The 20,542-nt window shown below is 40.4% G+C and overlaps 2 protein-coding genes across 6 annotated transcripts in view; both read left to right on the forward strand.

The window, feature by feature from the left end:
- cux2b (cut-like homeobox 2b) overlaps positions 1–13,641 on the forward strand; it is a 156,325-nt gene extending 142,684 nt beyond the window's left edge. For both annotated transcript variants that reach the window (XM_047381835.1, XM_047381836.1), the window contains exons 16-22: positions 1,391–1,492; positions 1,665–2,503; positions 6,168–6,333; positions 6,491–6,796; positions 6,921–7,109; positions 7,198–7,474; positions 8,475–13,641. In XM_047381835.1, the coding sequence (XP_047237791.1) occupies positions 1,391–1,492; positions 1,665–2,503; positions 6,168–6,333; positions 6,491–6,796; positions 6,921–7,109; positions 7,198–7,474; positions 8,475–9,285 (2,690 nt within the window). In that variant the 3' untranslated portion in view covers positions 9,286–13,641. The remainder of the gene's footprint in view (positions 1–1,390; positions 1,493–1,664; positions 2,504–6,167; positions 6,334–6,490; positions 6,797–6,920; positions 7,110–7,197; positions 7,475–8,474) is intronic.
- Positions 13,642–13,955: 314 nt separating this feature from the next.
- mtmr3 (myotubularin related protein 3) overlaps positions 13,956–20,542 on the forward strand; it is a 28,722-nt gene continuing 22,135 nt past the window's right edge. For 3 of the 4 annotated variants that reach the window (XM_047381837.1, XM_047381840.1, XM_047381841.1), the window contains exons 1-5: positions 13,956–14,129; positions 16,284–16,359; positions 16,609–16,665; positions 17,658–17,747; positions 19,077–19,193. In XM_047381837.1, the coding sequence (XP_047237793.1) occupies positions 16,663–16,665; positions 17,658–17,747; positions 19,077–19,193 (210 nt within the window). In that variant the 5' untranslated portion in view covers positions 13,956–14,129; positions 16,284–16,359; positions 16,609–16,662. The remainder of the gene's footprint in view (positions 14,130–16,283; positions 16,360–16,608; positions 16,666–17,657; positions 17,748–19,076; positions 19,194–20,542) is intronic. The other variant, XM_047381839.1, reaches the window with a different exon arrangement.

Consider the following 20,542-nt stretch of genomic DNA (forward strand, 5'->3'; position numbering starts at 1 on the left):
ATTTTATTATAATTTTAATTGATATGTCAACACAAAGGTTGACCTATCACAGCTAAGTGTGAATGGGAAGGAAAAGAAAATCATGATGATGAACATTGTTTTTACAAATTTTAAATCTGAAAACTGTAATATGCATTTTCATTCAGCTCCTTAAATCGATACTTTGTAGAATCAAATTTCACTCCATTTACAGCTTCTAGTCTTTTGGGGTAAAGATATGCACATTTTTGTTTATTCTTCTTTGCAAAATGGCTCAAGTTCAGTCACATTGGATGTAGAGCATCTGTTGAGATCAATTTTCTACTCTTACCGTAGATTCCTAATTGGATTTAGGTCTGGCTTTGTTTCAACCATTGTAACAGAAAAATATTTTGATCCAAACCATTCCACTACAGCCCCTGGCTCTATGTTTAGTGTTGTGGTCTTGGAAGGTGAACCTCCACCCCAGTCTCGGGTCTTTTGCAGCTTCTAACAGATTTTGTAACAGGATTGACGTGTATTTAGCTCCATCCATTTTTCCTTATTCTCTGAGCAGCCTCTGTGTCCCTGCTGAAGAAAAGCGCCCCCTCTGCACGATGCAGTCACCACCATGGTTCATCATGTTGATGTTGTGTTCAGGGTGATGTACAGTTTTAATTTTCCACCATACATCATTATGTATGTAGACAACGATGTAATTTATTCAGAGCACCTTCCCCACGTGGCTGTTTTCCAACAAACCTCTGAAGGATTCCCAGCTGCATTTATATTGAGAAAAAAACCATGAGCCACATATTTCAGATTTTTATCTTCACAGCATTTTGAAAACCATTTTTCATTTTCCTTCCACTTCAAAGTTAAGCACTACTTCGTGTTAAGTGATCACATAATGTCCCAATAAACATTATGGTGGTGCTTAGGATGTGACAGAAGGTAAAAAAGCTGAAGGGGTGGGAAACCCTTTGCTAGGCACTGTACAGTAATGAAAAAATCTATTTCTACCACATTGATCTAAGCAGCCAAAGGTGTTGGAAAAAATGTATTTAGGAGCTTTTAGAGAATTTTAAACCTATTTAGCTCCAAGTTTGTTTTTTTATACAGATGTAATTGTGTCATTTTGTTTTCTGGACCTGTGTATGTGTAAACCTTCTTAATCCACTTGGAACACATCCTTGACTTCGTCACCACTGCCTTGTGCCATGTTTATAGTGTTACTTCTAAACTTTGTTTTCTCCCTAGATTTACAGCTTTTGAAAGTTGAGCTTCCCGTATACTGCAACCTCAGACAGCACGCGCTCAAAGGCAGCCATTGATCTACCAGTCAAAAGCAAAGCCTTGGAACTGCTCTCTGATCAACCATCCCACTCACCCCTCCCCTCTCTCTCTCTCTTTCTGTTACCCTCTGTGGCAGGGAGCATCACTCCACGCATCCGAACTCCTGAAACTGGGTCAGACGACGCCATTAGGAATATCTTGGAGCAGGCCAAGAAGGAGATCCAGTCACAGAGAAGTGGTAAGGATAAAGGCTACAAACTATAAGTCACAGTTATAAGCTAAATTGATTAGTGTCTATTTTCAAATTGACATAGTTTTTGCATTTATTTTGATCACTACTTAAATAGATCTGAGTTGGAGAGGTGAATCAAGGGTGCATCAGTGTCAGTATGTGCGTTTTTCTTCTTCAGGTGATGGCAAGTCATCTCTGAACAGCTCATCTGGCAGAATCAGTAATGGAGCAGGCAGCAGCTCTGATGAAACTATAAAGAACATCCTTGAGCAGGCCAGGAGGGAGATGGAGGCTCAGCAGCAGGCCCTAATGGAGATGGAGGCTTGTGGAAGGTCCTCCACTGCCAGTTCAGGGGTTCAGGTTGAATGCCTCGGGCCCCCTGAGCGCTCCAGGGTCCTTCCTTTGCCCATCTCTATCAAACAGGAGGAGGGGGGATGTGTCGCAGTATGCATGGCCAACTCCATCAGCAGCCCCCAGACACCACTCAGTGTTCTCTCCCCAGCTGCCTTTGTTCAGAACATCATTCGCAAAGTCAAAACCGAAATTGGTGAAGCAGGCACTTACTTTGATCAGCACTGGTCCCAGGAACGGGGAGCTGTGATACTTGGTGGCGGCGTTAGCTCCCGACCCTTTAGTTCAGTCTCACCCTCCTTGTCTTCCTCCTCCTCGGGGCCCCCTACCCTGCCCCGCCCCTGGCCTCGCCTGGAGAACTGTGACGGCCTTGCTAATAGCGAGGAGGCCTCAAATGCAGATGATGAGCTGGGTGTGGGCCGGCCGGTGGAGGTGAAGGTGGAGTCTGACACCTCAGTGAGTGGCGAGTCCCCAGGATCAGGTCCAGGCCGCCTTTCTTACTATCCAGCATACATTCCACGTGCCCTGAAGCCCACCGTGCCCCCTCTGACTCCAGAGCAGTATGAGATGTACATGTATCGAGAGGTGGACACCATTGAGCTGACCAGGCAGGTGAAAGAGAAGCTGGCAAAGAATGGCATCTGTCAGAGAATCTTTGGAGAAAAGGTGCAAAGTTACTCATTAACATCTGCAATTCCTAAAAAATGTCTTTCTGTATCCAGACCAAACTATCATAATTAACTAATCAGTGTCATAAGTTATGGTATATATTGAATTTTATCTAAATTGTGTTAGTCTATGATGCTAATAAATTAAAATTAAAAGGATAATTTATCATTTTGAGGTGAGGTCATGCTATAAGGTTATAAGTAGTTAATATTTTACCTGCTGTGAATAACTCTATTGGTGTCTTCATTTAGTATACATCCAAAATTAGTTAGCCTGGGAGGTTAAAGCTAACCACTTGTCAGACCAGTCAAAACCAGTGCAAACCTTGACCGTCATAAATCATTTCAGATCTCAAAAACATAGTAGTTTGTGCAGACACTCTTCAATAGACTTTTAAATCACTGTAACATTGGATTTTTTTACATAGAAGCCGATGATTAAATACATGGGAAATGGAAATAAGAGAACCGTGTGAAACATGTACCAAATTTGATACATTCCGTTTTGAAAGTGGTACAAAAAGCATATACAGGTCCTTCTCAAAATATTAGCATATTGTGATAAAGTTCATTATTTTCCATAATGTCATGATGAAAATTTAACATTCATATATTTTAGATTCATTGCACACTAACTGAAATATTTCAGGTCTTTTATTGTCTTAATATGGATGATTTTGGCATACAGCTCATGAAAACCCAAAATTCCTATCTCACAAAATTAGCATATTTCATCCGACCAATAAAAGAAAAGTGTTTTTAATACAAAAACGTCAACCTTCAAATAATCATGTACAGTTATGCACTCAATACTTGGTCGGGAATCCTTTGGCAGAAATGACTGCTTCAATGTGGCGTGGCATGGAGGCAATCAGCCTGTGGCACTGCTGAGGTCTTATGGAGGCCCAGGATGCTTCGATAGCGGCCTTTAGCTCATCCAGAGTGTTGGGTCTTGAGTCTCTCAACGTTCTCTTCACAATATCCCACAGATTCTCTATGGGGTTCAGGTCAGGAGAGTTGGCAGGCCAATTGAGCACAGTGATACCATGGTCAGTAAACCACTTACCAGTGGTTTTGGCACTGTGAGCAGGTGCCAGGTCGTGCTGAAAAATGAAATCTTCATCTCCATAAAGCTTTTCAGCAGATGGAAGCATGAAGTGCTCCAAAATCTCCTGATAGCTAGCTGCATTGACCCTGCCCTTGATAAAACACAGTGGACCAACACCAGCAGCTGACACAGCACCCCAGACCATCACTGACTGTGGGTACTTCACACTGGACTTCTGGCATTTTCTTCTCCCCAGTCTTCCTCCAGACTCTGGCACCTTGATTTCCGAATGACATGCAGAATTTGCTTTCATCCGAAAAAAGTACTTTGGACCACTGAGCAACAGTCCAGTGCTGCTTCTCTGTAGCCCAGGTCAGGCGCTTCTGCCGCTGTTTCTGGTTCAAAAGTGGCTTGACCTGGGGAATGCGGCACCTGTAGCCCATTTCCTGCACACGCCTGTGCACGGTGGCTCTGGATGTTTCTACTCCAGACTCAGTCCACTGCTTCCGCAGGTCCCCCAAGGTCTGGAATCGGCCCTTCTCCACAATCTTCCTCAGGGTCCGGTCACCTCTTCTCGTTGTGCAGCGTTTTCTGCCACACTTTTTCCTTCCCACAGACTTCCCACTGAGGTGCCTTGATACAGCACTCTGGGAACAGCCTATTCGTTCAGAAATGTCTTTCTGTGTCTTACCCTCTTGCTTGAGGGTGTCAATAGTGGCCTTCTGGACAGCAGTCAGGTCGGCAGTCTTACCCATGATTGGGGTTTTGAGTGATGAACCAGGCTGGGAGTTTTAAAGGCCTCAGGAATCTTTTGCAGGTGTTTAAAGTTAACTCGTTGATTCAGATGATTAGGTTCATAGCTTGTTTAGAGACCCTTTTAATGATATGCTAATTTTGTGAGATAGGAATTTTGGGTTTTCATGAGCTGTATGCCAAAATCATCCGTATTAAGACAATAAAAACCTGAAATATTTCAGTTAGTGTGCAATGAATCTAAAATATATGAATGTTAAATTTTCATCATGACATTATGGAAAATAATGAACTTTATCACAATATGCTAATATTTTGAGAAGGACCTGTATATATTACAGTGGTTTACGTAAACAGCATTCTATAGATTCTTACACTGCCAGTTACACCTTACATCTTTTGTGTTTCACATAGAGGATTATTGGTGGTTTAGGACCTCCAATCCCCAATAATATCCATCTTTTTTGTAAATAACCACCCAAACCAAACATGATGACATCTTTGAAGTTCATAAAATGACATTCAAGAAATTGCCAAACCAAACCAAAAGAAAACATAAGTCTTGAATCATGAATTGAAAAAGGTGGGTCTAAGATTTTCTGTAGAATGTTGTTCTAAACACTGCAGTGAAAATGGTAGTTGGTTTTCTTTTCTGCAGTGGATCAAATAAGAAAAGACATTTTAGTGTAACAACCATAATTTTTTGTTCTCCGAGTTTTACCTTCAAGAGGTGTTAAACAGAACGATGTCAGTGTTGTAAAATATTATATTAGTGAAGTCCCATGTAGGCTGGAACTGTTCTATAATCATCTATACTGAGGTTTCAAAAACAAGGAAAATTTTCGTTTTAGGTTATTCAAAACACATATTTGTTGCCCTGAAAAAACCTCCCTAATCATACGGATTACACTATATTGCCAAACGTATTTGTCTGTCTACTTTTGCATGGATGTGCATAAACTTTTATGACATCTTATTCTTAAAAAAGAGCCAGTTTGTTGATGGAGCCTGTAAAAGTCTTCCACAAGGTTTGGGAGTTGTTTTATAGTTAGATCAGGACCAGAATTGCAGCCTCAGCTCTAATTCCTCCCAAAGGTGTTCTAGAAGGCTGAGGTCAGGACGCTGTGCAGGCTAGTCAGGTCTCTTCACTCCAACAATTTATACACCTGCAGCCATGGAAGTGATTAAAGCACCGGAATCCATTGATTTGGTGGTTAGACTTTATACTATTGGCAATATAGTGTATAACAATTTCAAAATAAACAAATTATTTGTGGTAGGCTGTCTCCCTCTTGTGGTAGCTTACTAAAAGTTGCCAAATTCTTACATTTAAAAAGCACCAAGATTTCCTTCTGCTTTTAAAGTAACAGATGCACCAGTCAGTCAGCCAGCGATCAGAATAGGCTTCTCTTCCAACAGTCGACACTGACTGGTGATCAACAGGTCAAATGGTGAACATTGTTTTTTTTCTGTTCATTAAATTTAACAAAACGGAAAATTTCCACAATAATCAGCATTAACACCATTTGCCACCACCTTCTATAAAGGCATTAGCCAACAACATGAACTATAATGCATTTTTTGAGTGTGATAAAAACCAGATAAAGGTTCATCACATTTACGTCAATGGATAAATAGGAATAAATTAAAAATTCCTTCATGTTTCCTATTTTGTGCATTATAGTCCTGAGAATAAAAAAAATCTGAATTGCTCAAAATCAGCAGGTCATACCTCAAAGATAAGCCTAATCGGTATATCTCCAGTTAAAATAATAAAACAGTTAATCTACACTATTTTATAATTAGAGTTAGAGTCTGATGTGCCACAAACCATGATTTTTAGTCCATTTGCATTGAACAGGTGCTTGGCCTATCTCAAGGCAGTGTCAGTGACATGCTGTCACGTCCCAAACCCTGGAGCAAGCTGACCCAAAAAGGCAGGGAGCCCTTTATCCGCATGCAGCTGTGGTTACTGGATCAGCTTGGCCAAAGCCTCAACCAACCTCCGAACCAGGGCCATACTCAGGGTGAGGATGCATGCATGTTCACTTCTATATAAACCAACATGAAAACCTATCGGAACCACTTTATATGCTGTCTGATGAAGCCTTTTGATATTAATATGCAGTTGCCTTGCAGAGGGACACATACTAATGACACCTTATGAAATGTTCTTAATTCCAGATAAAAGTCCGGTAACAACCCAGTCATCTCCCTCCCCACCTCCTAGTCCAGCAGAGAGTCACCCGAGTCCACTGGTTGAGCCTGTCAGTCTGTCACTAGAGAGCAGCAAAGAGAACCAGCAGCCTGAAAGCCTTGGTTTGGGGTTGCCGAGCAATCCAGAAGGTGGGAAATCCACTTCTAGTCTCATGGGTCTGCATCACCCTACAACCCCATTAGGAATCCAGGAGCTGGTCGCTGTGTCTCCAGAGCTAGACACATATGTTATAACCAAAAAGGTCAAGGAGGTGCTAACAGACAACAACCTAGGTTAGTTTGATTTAACAGTGGCAAACTTTGGTGGGGGCAACATCATGCTGTGGGGATCAAGCTGACATTCCCTGTGAGGGCATGCACCATTCTGATGTCACACTTACTTCTTGTCTTTTTGCAGGCCAGCGTCTTTTTGGGGAGACCATCTTGGGTCTGACTCAAGGTTCCGTGTCTGACCTGCTGTCCAGGCCCAAACCATGGCACAAACTGAGTCTTAAAGGCAGGGAACCATTTGTCCGAATGCAGCTGTGGCTCAATGATCCTCACAATGTGGATAAGTTGAGAGTCATGAAAAAGATGGAGAAAAAAGGTTGGGGACTAAAGATCTACACACGCTTATAAGTTTAAGTGCTGTATGTGTAGCCTAATCTTGGTGGACATTTCTGTTTGCTCACTAGCTTATCTGAAGAGGCGATATGGGCTGCTGAGCACTGGCTCTGACAGTGACTCACCCAGCACTCGCTCTGAGTGTGTGAGTCCTGCCCTGGCCTCATTGGATCTGTGTCCCTTCAGCCAAGTAAAGAAGCCTCGGGTGGTGCTGGGAGCCGAGGAGAAAGAAGCCCTGAGGAAGGCTTACCTGCAGGAGCCCTACCCCTCTCAGAACACTATAGAGATGCTGGCATCGCAGCTCAACCTCAAAACCAACACTGTTATCAACTGGTTTCACAACTACAGGTCCATCCAATGCCCTTTGTAAAAAGCAAAAATGACTGCATTTATTCGGTTAAATATCTAAAGTGTCATTTGGAAACATACAGTGCGTTTCAAAAGTATTCATTTTGAATGAACTTTGGCATTGTGTGACCTTACAATCTCATACTTCAGTATATTTGTTGGCGGATTTTATGTAGTAGACCAACACAAAATTGTGAAGTTATTGTGAAGAAAAGGGAAAATAAAACATAGATTTTTTTTTTTATAAATACAAATCTGGAATGTCTGCTATCCATATGTATAGAGCCAATTGAGTAAATACTTTGTAGAACCACCTTTCACTGCAATTACTGCTGCGTTTTCTTTGGGGTATGTTTCTACTAGCTTTGCACATTTAGAGGCTGAACATTTTTCATTCTACTTTACAGAATTGCTCAGGTTCAGTTGGATTTGATGTAGAGCATTTGTAAATATAAATTTTTATATCTTGCCACAGATTTTCCATTTGATTTAGGTCTGGACTTTGACTGGGCCATTCTAACACATGAATACGCTTTGAGCATTCCCTTGTAGCTCTGGCTATCCTGCTGGGAGGTTGTCCAGGTTCTACTGAAGAAACCCATTGTCACAACATGATGCTGCCACCTCCCTATTTTGTGGGTGGGGATGTGTGTTAGGGGGATGTTCCTCATTTTGTCCCTAACCCATGTGCTGGGTGGTCTTCATGATGCCTCTGATACCCCTGAGGCAGAGTAAGGGGTGGTTGCATGATGCACTTTTCAGATTTTATTGGTAAAAAAGCTTAAAATCATGTATTATTTCCTTTCCACTGTATAAAGATTAGTTACTCTGTGTTGGTCTATTACATACAATTCCAATAAGACACATCAAAGTCTGTGGATGTAATTTGACAAAATGGAAAAAAAATTAAAGGGACATGGATATTTTTGCAAGACAATGTAAACTTCAACATTTCTGTCTTTCCATTAAGAGACTTTCTAACCAAAATGTTTCTGTGCAGGTCCAGGATGAGGCGTGAAGTGCTGATGGGGAGTCTACCGGATAATGACACAGATGCTGACCCCAACAGCTACTCCCCCTCTGTAACACAGAGCCCCAACTCTGATGGCGAGGACAGGAGGCTGCTGCCCCCCTCAGGACAAATCCATTCCAGCCTTCCTCTTAGCACTAATGCTGCACTTCCTCATGTTAAACAGGAGGCAACATACAGGGAAGAGGATGATGTGGATGGAAGAGAAGCCTCACAGAAAGAAGTAGGAGTACAATGTTTTCCCACAGCTGTAGCATTGTCTCCTTTGAAAAGTGAGCACGAAGACTCCATCTCTGGTTGTCATGAGCCTCACCTGGCTAGCCAGAGCCTGATGCAGGATGAAGGTGCGAGCAGCCAGATTCAGGGACTCCACCTTTGTACAGCCTCCACAGATGGTCCTCAGCGATCTAACAAGTCCAGGTATGATGGAGAAGAATCAGGGAAGTCCCCCGTTGATCCAGTCAGCTTCAAGGCATCATCGGAGCCCTGTCGCAGCAGCCTCGAGGTATCCCTCAATTCTCCTTCTGCCGCATCATCTCCCGGCCTCATGATGTCAGTGTCTCCAGTTCCCTCTTCCTCTGCTCCCATATCACCCTCGCTGCCCAATCAGGCAACAAGCACCAACCACAGCATGGATGCTAACCCGCTCCCTCCGTTCCAAAGCCCCAAACTCAACAGAAGCACTCAGAGACGCAACGAGAAAATGGCCAACCTCAATAACATCATCCACAGGCTAGAGAGAGCAGCGAATCGGGAAGAAACACTGGAATGGGAGTTTTAAAGCCTCCTTTGCTGTATCTCATCCAGAAGACTCTTGCTGCACACAGGAAGGTTGGATGGAAGCTTCCTGCAGACCTGAATGGAGCTTGGCTCCTCAAGGCCTGTCGTCTTGGACTGGAAACAGGAATGCAGAGGAGAACATGAAGCTGAATTTCCTACAATAATTTAAGAGTTAAAAAATTTATAAAAGTGTATTTGTTTTTGTTTTTTTTCTTCTTTTGATAACGCATACTACTTTGAAATGTATGTGACAGCACTAGCTGTTGTTTTACCTTATTGGACTTGACATGAAGACTTTTGCAGCTATGGTGTCATAAAATGTACACTGAAGTTCTGTAGATTGCCACTGGGTGAGATTAAAAAAAAGACCTCTGTCTTAAGCCATTAAAAGCACTATAACTATTTGAAAAAAGACACTGACCAAATTTGCTACTTTTTGAATAGCAGTTTTTCAAATTTTGTCTGTCAGACTGGACAGTTTAAGTCGAGTAACATGAATTCCAATTACTGACTGAGGGATAGTCCTTTAAGACTCTAAATATACAACATCTTGTATGTACTTAGTTTCTTGGTGATATGTTTTGAAACATTTGTAACTCACACTTATAAAATGTGGTTGTACATGTTGTAGAACTGTCTGCAATAGCCTTCTCTAAATCTGATGTAGCATGGTACTCACCTGACCCTGTTATCCTCTGTAGTTAGTCACCTGTGATTATACTTGAGCGAAAACAAACAAAAAAAAAAAAGAGGTTAAACAACAAATAGTTGAAAAACCTGCAAAAAAGGAAAAAAGTTCATGTCAAACAAAGAAATCCTTTAAGTGTTTTTTTTTTTTTTTTTTTTTCTCTTTTTTTAATAATACTTGAGGTTTACAGTTTAGGACCCGTGTGCTTTTTGGTACACACAGTTTCTTTCAGATTTACGTCTCCGACTCTCTAAGGCACTGCTTCTCAGATCGTAATGGGCCACGATGCCTGATGCTTGGTTTACCTCAGATTAGGTTCACGCACATCATGCTATGATTATGCACTTCATAAACAGAAACACGAACCAACCAAACATGAGTCAGGAAAGGAGATGTGCTCTGCATCTGCTATGGGTCAGTTCGCCCCTCCACTAATTTCTACCCATGTACTTAAACCATTCATCTTTATAGTTATTAGGCACTGGCTGCTTATTGGGTACTAGTGTATAACACAAGTTTAAAAATGCTTATGGTTTTCCAAATCCATAAACAGTTTTCCTTCCAACAGTTTAAAGTCCATTTATAAACATGTCAGACAAAGTACGGAAGTGACAACAGTGTTGCTCTGGTTGAATGGAGCAGGGCTGCCTCTCCTCTAGGTGTTGCTGCACACTGCCAGTCAGCTGGCTAAAATGAGACACCTATGGTTTTTTTTTTTCATGCTGACAGAAAAATTGTTAAATTAAAAAGACAGTGGTGGTGCAGAAACTAATCACCTATAACCTAAGGTAATTCAGTTTTACAACTATAGCTGGCAACCTTTTCTAAATAAAAGAATTGTGTAATATAAAACATTTTTATTTGAAATATGTCTTAATATTGTCAACCATGTTATTTTTACTAAAGGTTATACCATGAAAATCTTATACTGGCCAATGCCTAAAAAAAAATGTTTTCATGAACAAGTAGATAGGTAACCAGAAAAAATGCTCAAATCTCATGTGTAATTTAATTCTACAGTTAAACTATTCATACGCCTGGCAGATTTAGATTTAAATTTGTTTTCATTGAATCAAGAAGTTTTTTTTCTGTCAGGAAATGAGACTGGCATTGCTCAAGAGATAAGACTATCTCTTAAAATACTAGGGATAACGTTTTTTTGGGGAAAAATTTGTTTATTTATATTTAAACAAAAAAATGGCATGTCAAAAATGATTTATACCCTTCTCAATAAGCAGTGGATTTAATGCCTTTATTGGCATTACAATAATGAAACCCTTTTTATAACTGATGGCTTTTTGCCTGTTTATCTTTGTTGATGAGGTCCAAGTCTTTAAGGTTGGAAGGTATCCTAACCATCACCCTAAACCTTTGCTTCCTCCACAGATCCTCTGTTGGATTCTGGTCAGAACTCTGGACTGACCGGTCTAAAACAATATTACTTTCACTTAGAAGAAACATGGTGTTAAAATTAAAATATGAGCGTTAAATCTAAATCTACCAGCTGTATGAAAACATTTGGGGTCAACTATGTATTCTTTTCAGAAGACACCATATTTCTATTTATTTCTTCTGATTCCCATTTGACTCAATTGGTTTGTGAAACATGACAGATATCGACTTCAAATTGATGCAATGTCAGTATGACGTCTCCTGTGGTAGATGGCTCAGTTTCATACCTGAAAAGGTTGAGTATGCAATGACCAAAACTGCAAAGGTACAAAATAGTGTTGGGGCGAAATGAGCACTACTTTGTGCATCATGGCTCACATGAGAGTTAACTTCTCAGAGAACCAACATGAAGCAGGGTGCATGGTAACTTTTTCTTTGTATGTGTACAGATGCTCCTCACTGGTAACTCCTGACTGAGTTCACATTCTCAGAACGGGTCTTTTACAGTTGTTGGAATAAATAACACTTTCAAGGAACAGCTACCGAGAACTAAAACATGGTTTAGCTGGGCATTCGGTAGCACTGATGAGTTGTGCATTGATCTACTTTGGGGCTAAAGCTCAGTATACCTGAACCTGAAACACTTCAGTCTGTAAGTACAATATATTAAAAGAGCACCCCTTCATATTATCTTTGACCACTTGTGTATTGTGTCTGTAGCTGTTTCTTTGTCATGCTTGCAGGATGTTCTTTATGTATTTTGCCTCTATTTTATACTGTGAACACTTACCTAGATATCCAATACCTCCTGTATGAAGTACTTACAGCACTTAGATTTTTGATAATTGTGAGAACTCCAAGAAATTTTCAAATATGAACATTATCCTTACTTAGCGTCCACAGGTCTTTGCCTTTACTGTATTGTTGGATTTGGTAGTAAACACTTGCACATGACATAGTTCAGAGGACTTGGATTGTATTATGTAGAGCTATATATTACACAATTATTAAAAATAACCCTACATCCTGGGTACAAAATGTGCTGAATATATTGAGATATAATGTACAGATTTAATAAATCAAACCCAGTCAAGCCAGTTCTTATCTGGCAAGCTTGCCCACATTTTAGACCTTCTCTCAGGGTAGTCTTGCTTTTTAAAGCTTTACTGAAATGGATTCTCTCATCGGTGATGGTGATTATGATAAACATGTGGTGTAGAGAATGACTCTGTTATGATCATGTGGCACTTGTATGGTTATTGGAGTTTGAGCTATCACATAAAATTGTGGTTTGCTTGGAGGATTGACGCAGTTTTGTAATTCATTACACCGATGTGTCAAAGTACAGTACAGACTGGAAATACTAGGAAGAGGCTTAAGGGTTGCTTATCTGAGATCAGTAGATTTGCTCTCTAAAAACACCATTTTCTTTTCTTCTTGGAGCTGGAAAAGCTTCTGTGCTGCTTTTCTAACATCCATATTCTGTGCATAGTATACTCTGATTAGATTTGACTAGATTTTCTTATGAGAAAACTTCATTGTTTTTCATATTAACATGGTCACACGAAAAGATATGTATTTACCTTGACCATCATCTTCTCATGTAAACATCTAATTGTTTTGCATGCAATTAATTCTGGTCACATGACAAGGGGATAGACTCTTTTTGTGTAATTCTTCTTACACAGGAATGGTAAATCAGTACTTAAGATCCTTTTTACATTAGTAATGTCCATGCATGGTGCTGCTGATTGAAATGACTCTTGCAAAATCATTACGGTTCTGTTGAAAGTTGGAACTCAAGAATCAGCTTACTTCTAGGTTAATATTTAAATTAAGGTTGTTTTGTGCCATATCATATGCTTCATGCATTTTCCTTACAGAGAAATTTCTTGTGTGGAGGCTGTTTGTAACCCAGTTCAGAAAGAAAGCCAAGCTTGGTTTTTAATTATGAACTTTAAATTTAATTGTTTTATTTTATAATTGACATTAGTCACTAAAAAGAAAATAGCTGGTAAGCAGAAAGTAGATAATTATGATCCAAGGTAATATAAAAATTTTGGTTTCAGCTGTGGCACTGAGGGTTTGTCCCAAAGACAATTTGTTTAAAGGTTGGCTGTGATTCTGTAGGGAAGGCTTAAAAAAAGTTTGAAAAGAACTTTGTAAGGCCTAACATGTCAGTCTATCAAATGTTGAAGAATGGTCAATGGTATGCCAATTTACTTGGAAAATAAACTGCATATGTAAGGCATCAGTCAATACATTTTTAAGACCTGTTGTGTTGTGTATTTATTTTCTGTGAGGAAGAAACTTTATGGGTTTTCAGAAATGAAATGCAAAGATATACATGTTTTTGGCAATGGAACTCAATAAATATGTATTCTAAGACGGGACGGTATTTTATTAACTAGACCTATATGCTGTGCGCCGAACCAGCAAATGTATGCTTCGCCACTATAAAGTATTTTGGCAGTAATTTGGCAATGATACAGTGTTTACATGATTGTACCGCGTGGTGTTTCTGAGCCACACCCCCTGACGTCGGATCGCTCTAACGTGATGACGTCGCCGGCACGTATGCTGTCGGGCTGGAGATTTCGCGGCGATGGCGACGGAGGTTCGGCGCTAGAAGGGGACGCATTGATAGCTGGGCTTTGGCTTGGATATGACGGATGCGTATTTGTTGGAGATTGCTTTGCTCTTCAGTTTTTCCATTGGCTTCGGATAAATCCTCGGCCGCGGACTTTTCAACACTCCTTTGACTGGTGAGTCAAGTGGCTGTAGCGTCGTCCTCGGTGTGTTTTGACAGAGGCCTCCGTCCCGGGGTCCGCCCTCCATCTCATAACAAAAACACTCGCACGGAGCGGCTAGCGCACGCAGCTACAGGGTTGCTAGTGAACTTGCTGGCTGCTCAGTGGTACAACCAGCGCCAGGACATTGCAACATAACAGTGCAGTGGCAAAATCATTAGAGCTACTTGTATTTCTTATATGACCACTATGGAGTATGCTTTAGTTTACTGTTTAGCTAAGATTGTCAGACGCTAGCTAGCTAACTGTTGATGTTAACGTTAGTTAGCTTACCCAGAGAGAAGGAAGAGTAGTCGTAATTTTACCGTTTTCTTCGTAACGACTTTAGTACGTTGACGTAAAAAGGTAGCGTTAGCGGCTAGTAGCCTGCCATTAAATCATTTCTCTGAAGTTTTGTTTCGAAGCTCTAAAAATAAGATGACTGTAGTTAAATTTCCTTTTCCAGCCTGACGCTTTTTCCATAAAAAGCGCCGAGGGCAACAGTATCGTATTAAATAGCGTTTGTCTGAATTGCTGTCATGAGAGGTACATTTTATCCATTCGATCAATATTTTTTGGCGCTGTCCAGCCGTAAACGCCCGGTTTTCAGTGCACTTCACCGAGCTGGTTGTCAGTTTGGACTTTTAAACTAGCTAAACGCATGGAGGCTGGGTGATGCTGCGGCTCTGTCACGGGACAGGAGTAACGTTAAGGCTCTAACGGAGCTTATCGTTCAGTGTGTGGTTCTGAGTGAAGCCAGCCAGACTCGGCTCATAAGCCTTCTGCTGTAAACAGACCCGTGCGTCGGCCAGATATGCTTTATCAGGTAGCACCAGCAGTAAAAGCACTAAAGTAATGACCTCATTCGGCCGCTTCTTCCGAGACGAGGCCCCGTTTTAGGGGCTCATCTGTTACTGGATTTTCCCCCAACTTTTCCCTTATCCCTTTCCTTTTGCCTGGACATCTTAAATGTTCATGAAGTAGGTGTGATGTGCTCCTGAGCTGCATATTCACTGGCCCTCTTAGATCAGATTTCAGTCTCTGCAGCAGGAGCTGACCTTTTCAGCTATTTGTTTGGCAGTTTGCTGAGATATCCCTAACAGGTTGCCTTTTCAGAAGCAATATGTTTGGTACGTTTTTGTGTATTAGTTCTGTATAGAAAACTTAACAGTATAAAACAACACACAGTTATTACATTTATTATTGGAATGTGTTACCGTTCTTGATGAATGTCATTTGCACCACCCTTGGCATGAAATAATACCATTCACCCTTACTAATGCAGGATGCTTCACACTGCTTGACAAACTTTCTGGGCATTTAACCCAGCGTTTGGTCTTCCATGCCATTTGTCAGTTTATTTTAATCTGAAGAAGTAGTTGCATTAGCTTAAAGATGCTGTCAATGGTGTATGTTTTGCCCTCTGACAATGGATCCACAGCTGGGTAATGAAGTATGGATTTTTACTGCATGATTTTTCTAAATGCAACTTTAAAAAAAAAAGAAAAAAAAAGAGCAAATTCTGTCCCGTATGCCTTTGGGGGAATGACATAAGAGCCAGAAGAACGATTGTGATCACCTGGGATGAATAAACATTATGTCGGAAAATTTAGCTTTTGTGAGATTTCAACATGTGTTTGTGCCAGAGTATGACGCTGATGTCATCAGATCCATGTGAAGTGGAAGTTTGCTTTTGGGATGATAGACTTTTTTCTAGATTAAATAATAATTTACAAGAAACTGATCAACTAAAATCTGACCATGCCTTATTGTTCTGTAGATGACAAACTATGTTTGCAATCAGTTACATTTTTCTAGAAATCTCTGGCTTGTTGCTTTAAAACATATTCTGTGTAGATTTAGGTTTCATGTGATCAAAACTCATAGCTTGCTAGACTGTGGACTTGGTGCTTAAGGCACCAGTTGGCATTTTGTTCAGTTCACATCTGAGTTTAATTGGTATCTGAAAGCTCACATGCATCCCACTGTGACCAATAGTTCATCATGTTTGCCAAGAATCAAAAGGGCTTCTGTAGTTTGTAAAGCAGCCTTCTGTTAGTGAAATATAAGGACATTTAAAAAGTAAAAAAAACAAAACAAATGTCTCACAATTCCTGTTAATTTTCACAGATTTCCATGTCTTGCTTGTGAGAATTTCCGAACAGATTTTCCAGGACAGCAAATTGTTCATTGCCAAGTTTCTGCGGTAAGTTTTAGGAGATGTCTCCCACTAGTTCATGAGTCATAATCCTAATCTGTGATCACTGACTACAGATTGTTTTTTTCTCATTTTAAAACTATGTTGGTCTGATCATAGGTTTCAGAAACCAGAGTTGTAACATCGAATCGCATTAATGGAACATGAATGCGTTTTTGACCCAATAGTTGAAAGATTCCTTGAAGTAAAGTATTTATAATCAAAGCCTATTTGTCTTTCTGTGTTGTTCATGGACAGACACGACTGAGTCGGAGTTCCTTGTTGGGAGACCCACACTCCTTCACAGGGGCCATGGTAACGTATTTTCACCTTTTACTGCGTTGAATAATAATTGCTGTCTCCCTTGTCCTGCAAGCCATCTACAAAATGGGAACTCTCCATTGATTATCACTTTCAGTCAGCTCTGGTTATCAGGAGGCAGACAGTTGTGTCCGCTCTAAAAGTGTCAAAGGTCCTCTGAGGACAACTTTCAGTTTCCACTACAGAAATATTTGATTGTTACTTTGTGATGTAAGCAGCTGAATGGATGTGCATTTCTCATTTGAGCTGGTTCTGTTTTATTATTTTTAATTCTTTTAGTTTTGGCTGGATTTAGTGTTATGCTACAGCAGTGGCGATTGGTTAACAGCTATGGTTATGCTGAGCCAGCATCACACAGGATGTTTTACTACTGTCTGATATGGTCTGTGTCCTTCTTACCACCATGATCTGTTTTTGTGTTGCGTTTAGTCTAAACTCCCGAGCAAACACGTGACATTACAACCTCAGGATCTGCCAACCCAGGACTTTCATTTACCCTTAAATAAAAATCCCAAACTCTGCTTTCATAAGTCATGCTTTGCATTTCTTATAAAATGCTTTCTCTGTGAATCTTGTTTTTTTTTTTTTTTTTTCTTTCTGAATTTCCTATTTTGGGAGTTCTGTATGTTGCCTTTGTTGCTCATACCATGGTTTGTTGTACAAGGGCTGATTATTCTGAATCGTCAGGGTTGCACAATACGCTGTGGGTGAAAAAGAAGAAGACAGTCCTGACATTTTGACCATTTCCTAATAATTTAAAACACAACCAGATAGTTTTTGTGGCCTTGCATGGCGGGAGGGCTGAAATAAGGCTTGGAGGGGAGATAAGCAAGAGCAAAGGAAATACTCAGCTAACCACGTCCTGTCACATGTTTCTAAATTAAATTAAATTAAAACTTAAGATAAATATGATCGTGTTAGAAAGTTGTGGTTGTGAAAGCTGATGCTAGTTTGTTCTCAAATAAACATGCATATTCTCTACGCAGGAGGAGGAGGGGCAGCAGAGCCTGGAGTGTATTCAGGCCAATCAGATCTTCCCCAAGAAGTCCCCAGTGCTGGAGGAGGAAAACATGCAGGTGAGCCACCTGATGTCCTCACTGATCATCTTAAGCTGCAAAACACTTGATTTCTACTCTGTAATGAATTGCCATGATAAGTCAATAAAAGCTTACCTTCAGTTTATCCATAAAATAAATGAAAGAAAGGAGAACGAGCACCATTGTGATCTTGCAGCAGCAGTTTGTTTAGGTTACTAGACAACATATCCTTTTTTATTTTACTTTTGCTTACGCTTTTTTAGCTGATTGCTATTTTCCTTTACAAACTGCAGCACAAGAAGTTATAAGAAAAACATTTTCATATCATTATTTATTTTCGATCAGACAACACTGCTCTGCAAGCGAGCGGTTGCTTTAAGTTAAGGTTTTACCAATATTTCAAACCAAGAAAATAATCAGAGTTGCCTTTTAAACTGTCTTCAGCATATTGTATTTTTGGTTAGCGTGGCCAGAATTCATAAAACAGCAGTCTCTGTCTGCATTCCCCAGATAATAACTTTACTCTGAGGTTTCCAAAAGGCCACCAACATCTCCAGATCTAGCATGTTTTATGACAGGCAGAGGTTTTAGAACTCCGAAGTACTGAAAAAAGAGCGAGAATGCTGCACTTTGGTTAGGCTTCTTGCTCTTTCTCGCTCCCTGGCATGCAGAATGAGCCACAGATAGGTCTTGACATGTTCCAACTCTCTGCTTCCTGGTTTCATTTTAAGATACTAAAATGATCTAACTTTGACTCTTTACTTGATAACAACTCTCACAGTGAAGAGAGCACAACCTGGCAGCTTTTTAGTTTCTGGTTGGCCCGTCAGTGGTCAGGTTCGATCAGGTTGAACACCAGACCAGATGTATTTGCTCGTCAGTTGAATCAGACTGCTCGCTCCAGCAGAACTGTCCAAAAGTTCCTTCGGTTTCACCTACCTTTAAAGCACCTTTAACCTAGAATGAAGGAGAGAAAAGTAAGGTAGCAGGTGAAATGTTTGTTCTGAGAGACTGCATTTGCACCATTATTTTCTCCATTATTTTCCCAGCAATTTCTTCGTAAAGCAGAGAGGAACAACAGACTTTTATTGTGGCCTTGTGTAATGGCAGACTGCCTCAACTATAACAGATTGATGAGCTGCTGTTCATAAAACATGTCTGAAAAGGCTGTTCTGCAGGTAGTCTTTATATGCAGAACAGGTAGGTTTATTATAAAATTCCTACTAATTGCTAAAATTGTCATGACGTTTTTTAAAATCATCACAATAAAGAAATTTAGTGACATTGAATGTTCCACTTTACATATGTATTATCTGATCTGTGTGGCTTTGCAGTTCATGTCAGATTTTTATCTCCTGCTGTTGCTAGGTGCCCTTTCCTGAGCTGCATGGGGAGTTCACGGAGTATGTAGGGAGAGCAGAGGACGCCATCATCGCAATGTCCAACTACCGCCTACACATAAAGTTCAAAGAATCCGTTGTCAATGTAAGTGTGTCTTAAAAGTTTCCATTGAGCTTTAAAGTTGCAAATCCGATCAGTTATTTGTTGGAAAAAACTGCAGAATGAAGTGCACTGTGTGTATTGGAGGCTGTGTGGAAGTGTGTAGTTTTGTTTAGTGAATGGACAGAGCTAGCCTGTCGAGCAGTGCTGCACAACTCCTCTCCACCTCTGTTTCTGCACTCGCCTCCCTCTCCCCTTTCTCTCTGGGCTTGGCGTTGCCATGGTTGCAGCTGCTCCAGAGGGGATGCACAACAGTCAGGCCCTCTATTTGGCTCTGCCAACCCCTTTTCACCATATGAAGAGACAGACTGGTTTGTTGTCATCATATACACCTACAAAGAGGTTTAAATTTGAAATTTGTTTGCGTTTATCTTAATATAAATCATGGGATCTGCAGTTTTATTACAATGGGAAGCTAAAGGGCTTACAAATAATTTGCTACATTTTTACATGTTTCATAACAAGCTTCTTGCCCTGTGCAACATTGTGGTTTCTTCTTACCCAGAAAAAAACTGTCATGATGATTTGAACAGTGCATTTTCTCTCCACTCTCTTACATGAAGTTATTCCAAATTGTTTTGCTACCAAGTTAAATATTTACCAAAAATCATCTTAATTCCTTAGATTGCTCAAGAAAATCTGAGTTTTGTTGAGATGAACTGGCATGCAAAGACTGATACTGATACAGTACTGATTTAAGCAATTTCCATTCCTCCTTAAGAACCAAAGTTAATTCAGAATATACTTTCTAACATGCCTTCTTTGAGCAGTTATTATATCAGGAGCAGAGCCAATATCCCACCATATGTAAAGGAGCAGTTGCTGGAAACATAGTTTTACTATTTTAAAACGGCAACAAAATGATTTGGTATCGGTATCTTAACTGTTAGAGATTAAAGGTTTTAAATCTGTAACTGTGAACAGCAGTGTATGTATTCCCTGGAGAAAGTAGAATCGTATCTTAACTCTGAGACTCCCGAAAGCCTTCCCACATTTCAAAATCTAGTACGTTCCAGGACAGACAGAGCTCGGAAGCTCAAATGGATAAAACATGGCAACTTTGCTGTAAGGCTGTGGGTCAGTTTGCTTTTTCTGCAGTTTTTGAAAACATCCCCAAGGCAGGAACAAATTAACCTCCTGCAGACATCTTCTTTTCGTACCTGCAAAGACACAGAATGACCAGACCTGCTGAAGTCCAGTGCTTTATTGTAGCAACTTGGATAAAGAGCCAATTGGGCTCCTGCAGTAAATGCAGTTTCATTTTAAATCTCCTCTCACAATCTCCTCTTGGCGCTTCCTGTGGCTTTATTTGTAAAAAATTGATACTGGTCACC

Source organism: Girardinichthys multiradiatus, chromosome 12, assembly GCF_021462225.1.
Source record: "Girardinichthys multiradiatus isolate DD_20200921_A chromosome 12, DD_fGirMul_XY1, whole genome shotgun sequence".
NCBI lineage: Eukaryota > Metazoa > Chordata > Actinopteri > Cyprinodontiformes > Goodeidae > Girardinichthys > Girardinichthys multiradiatus.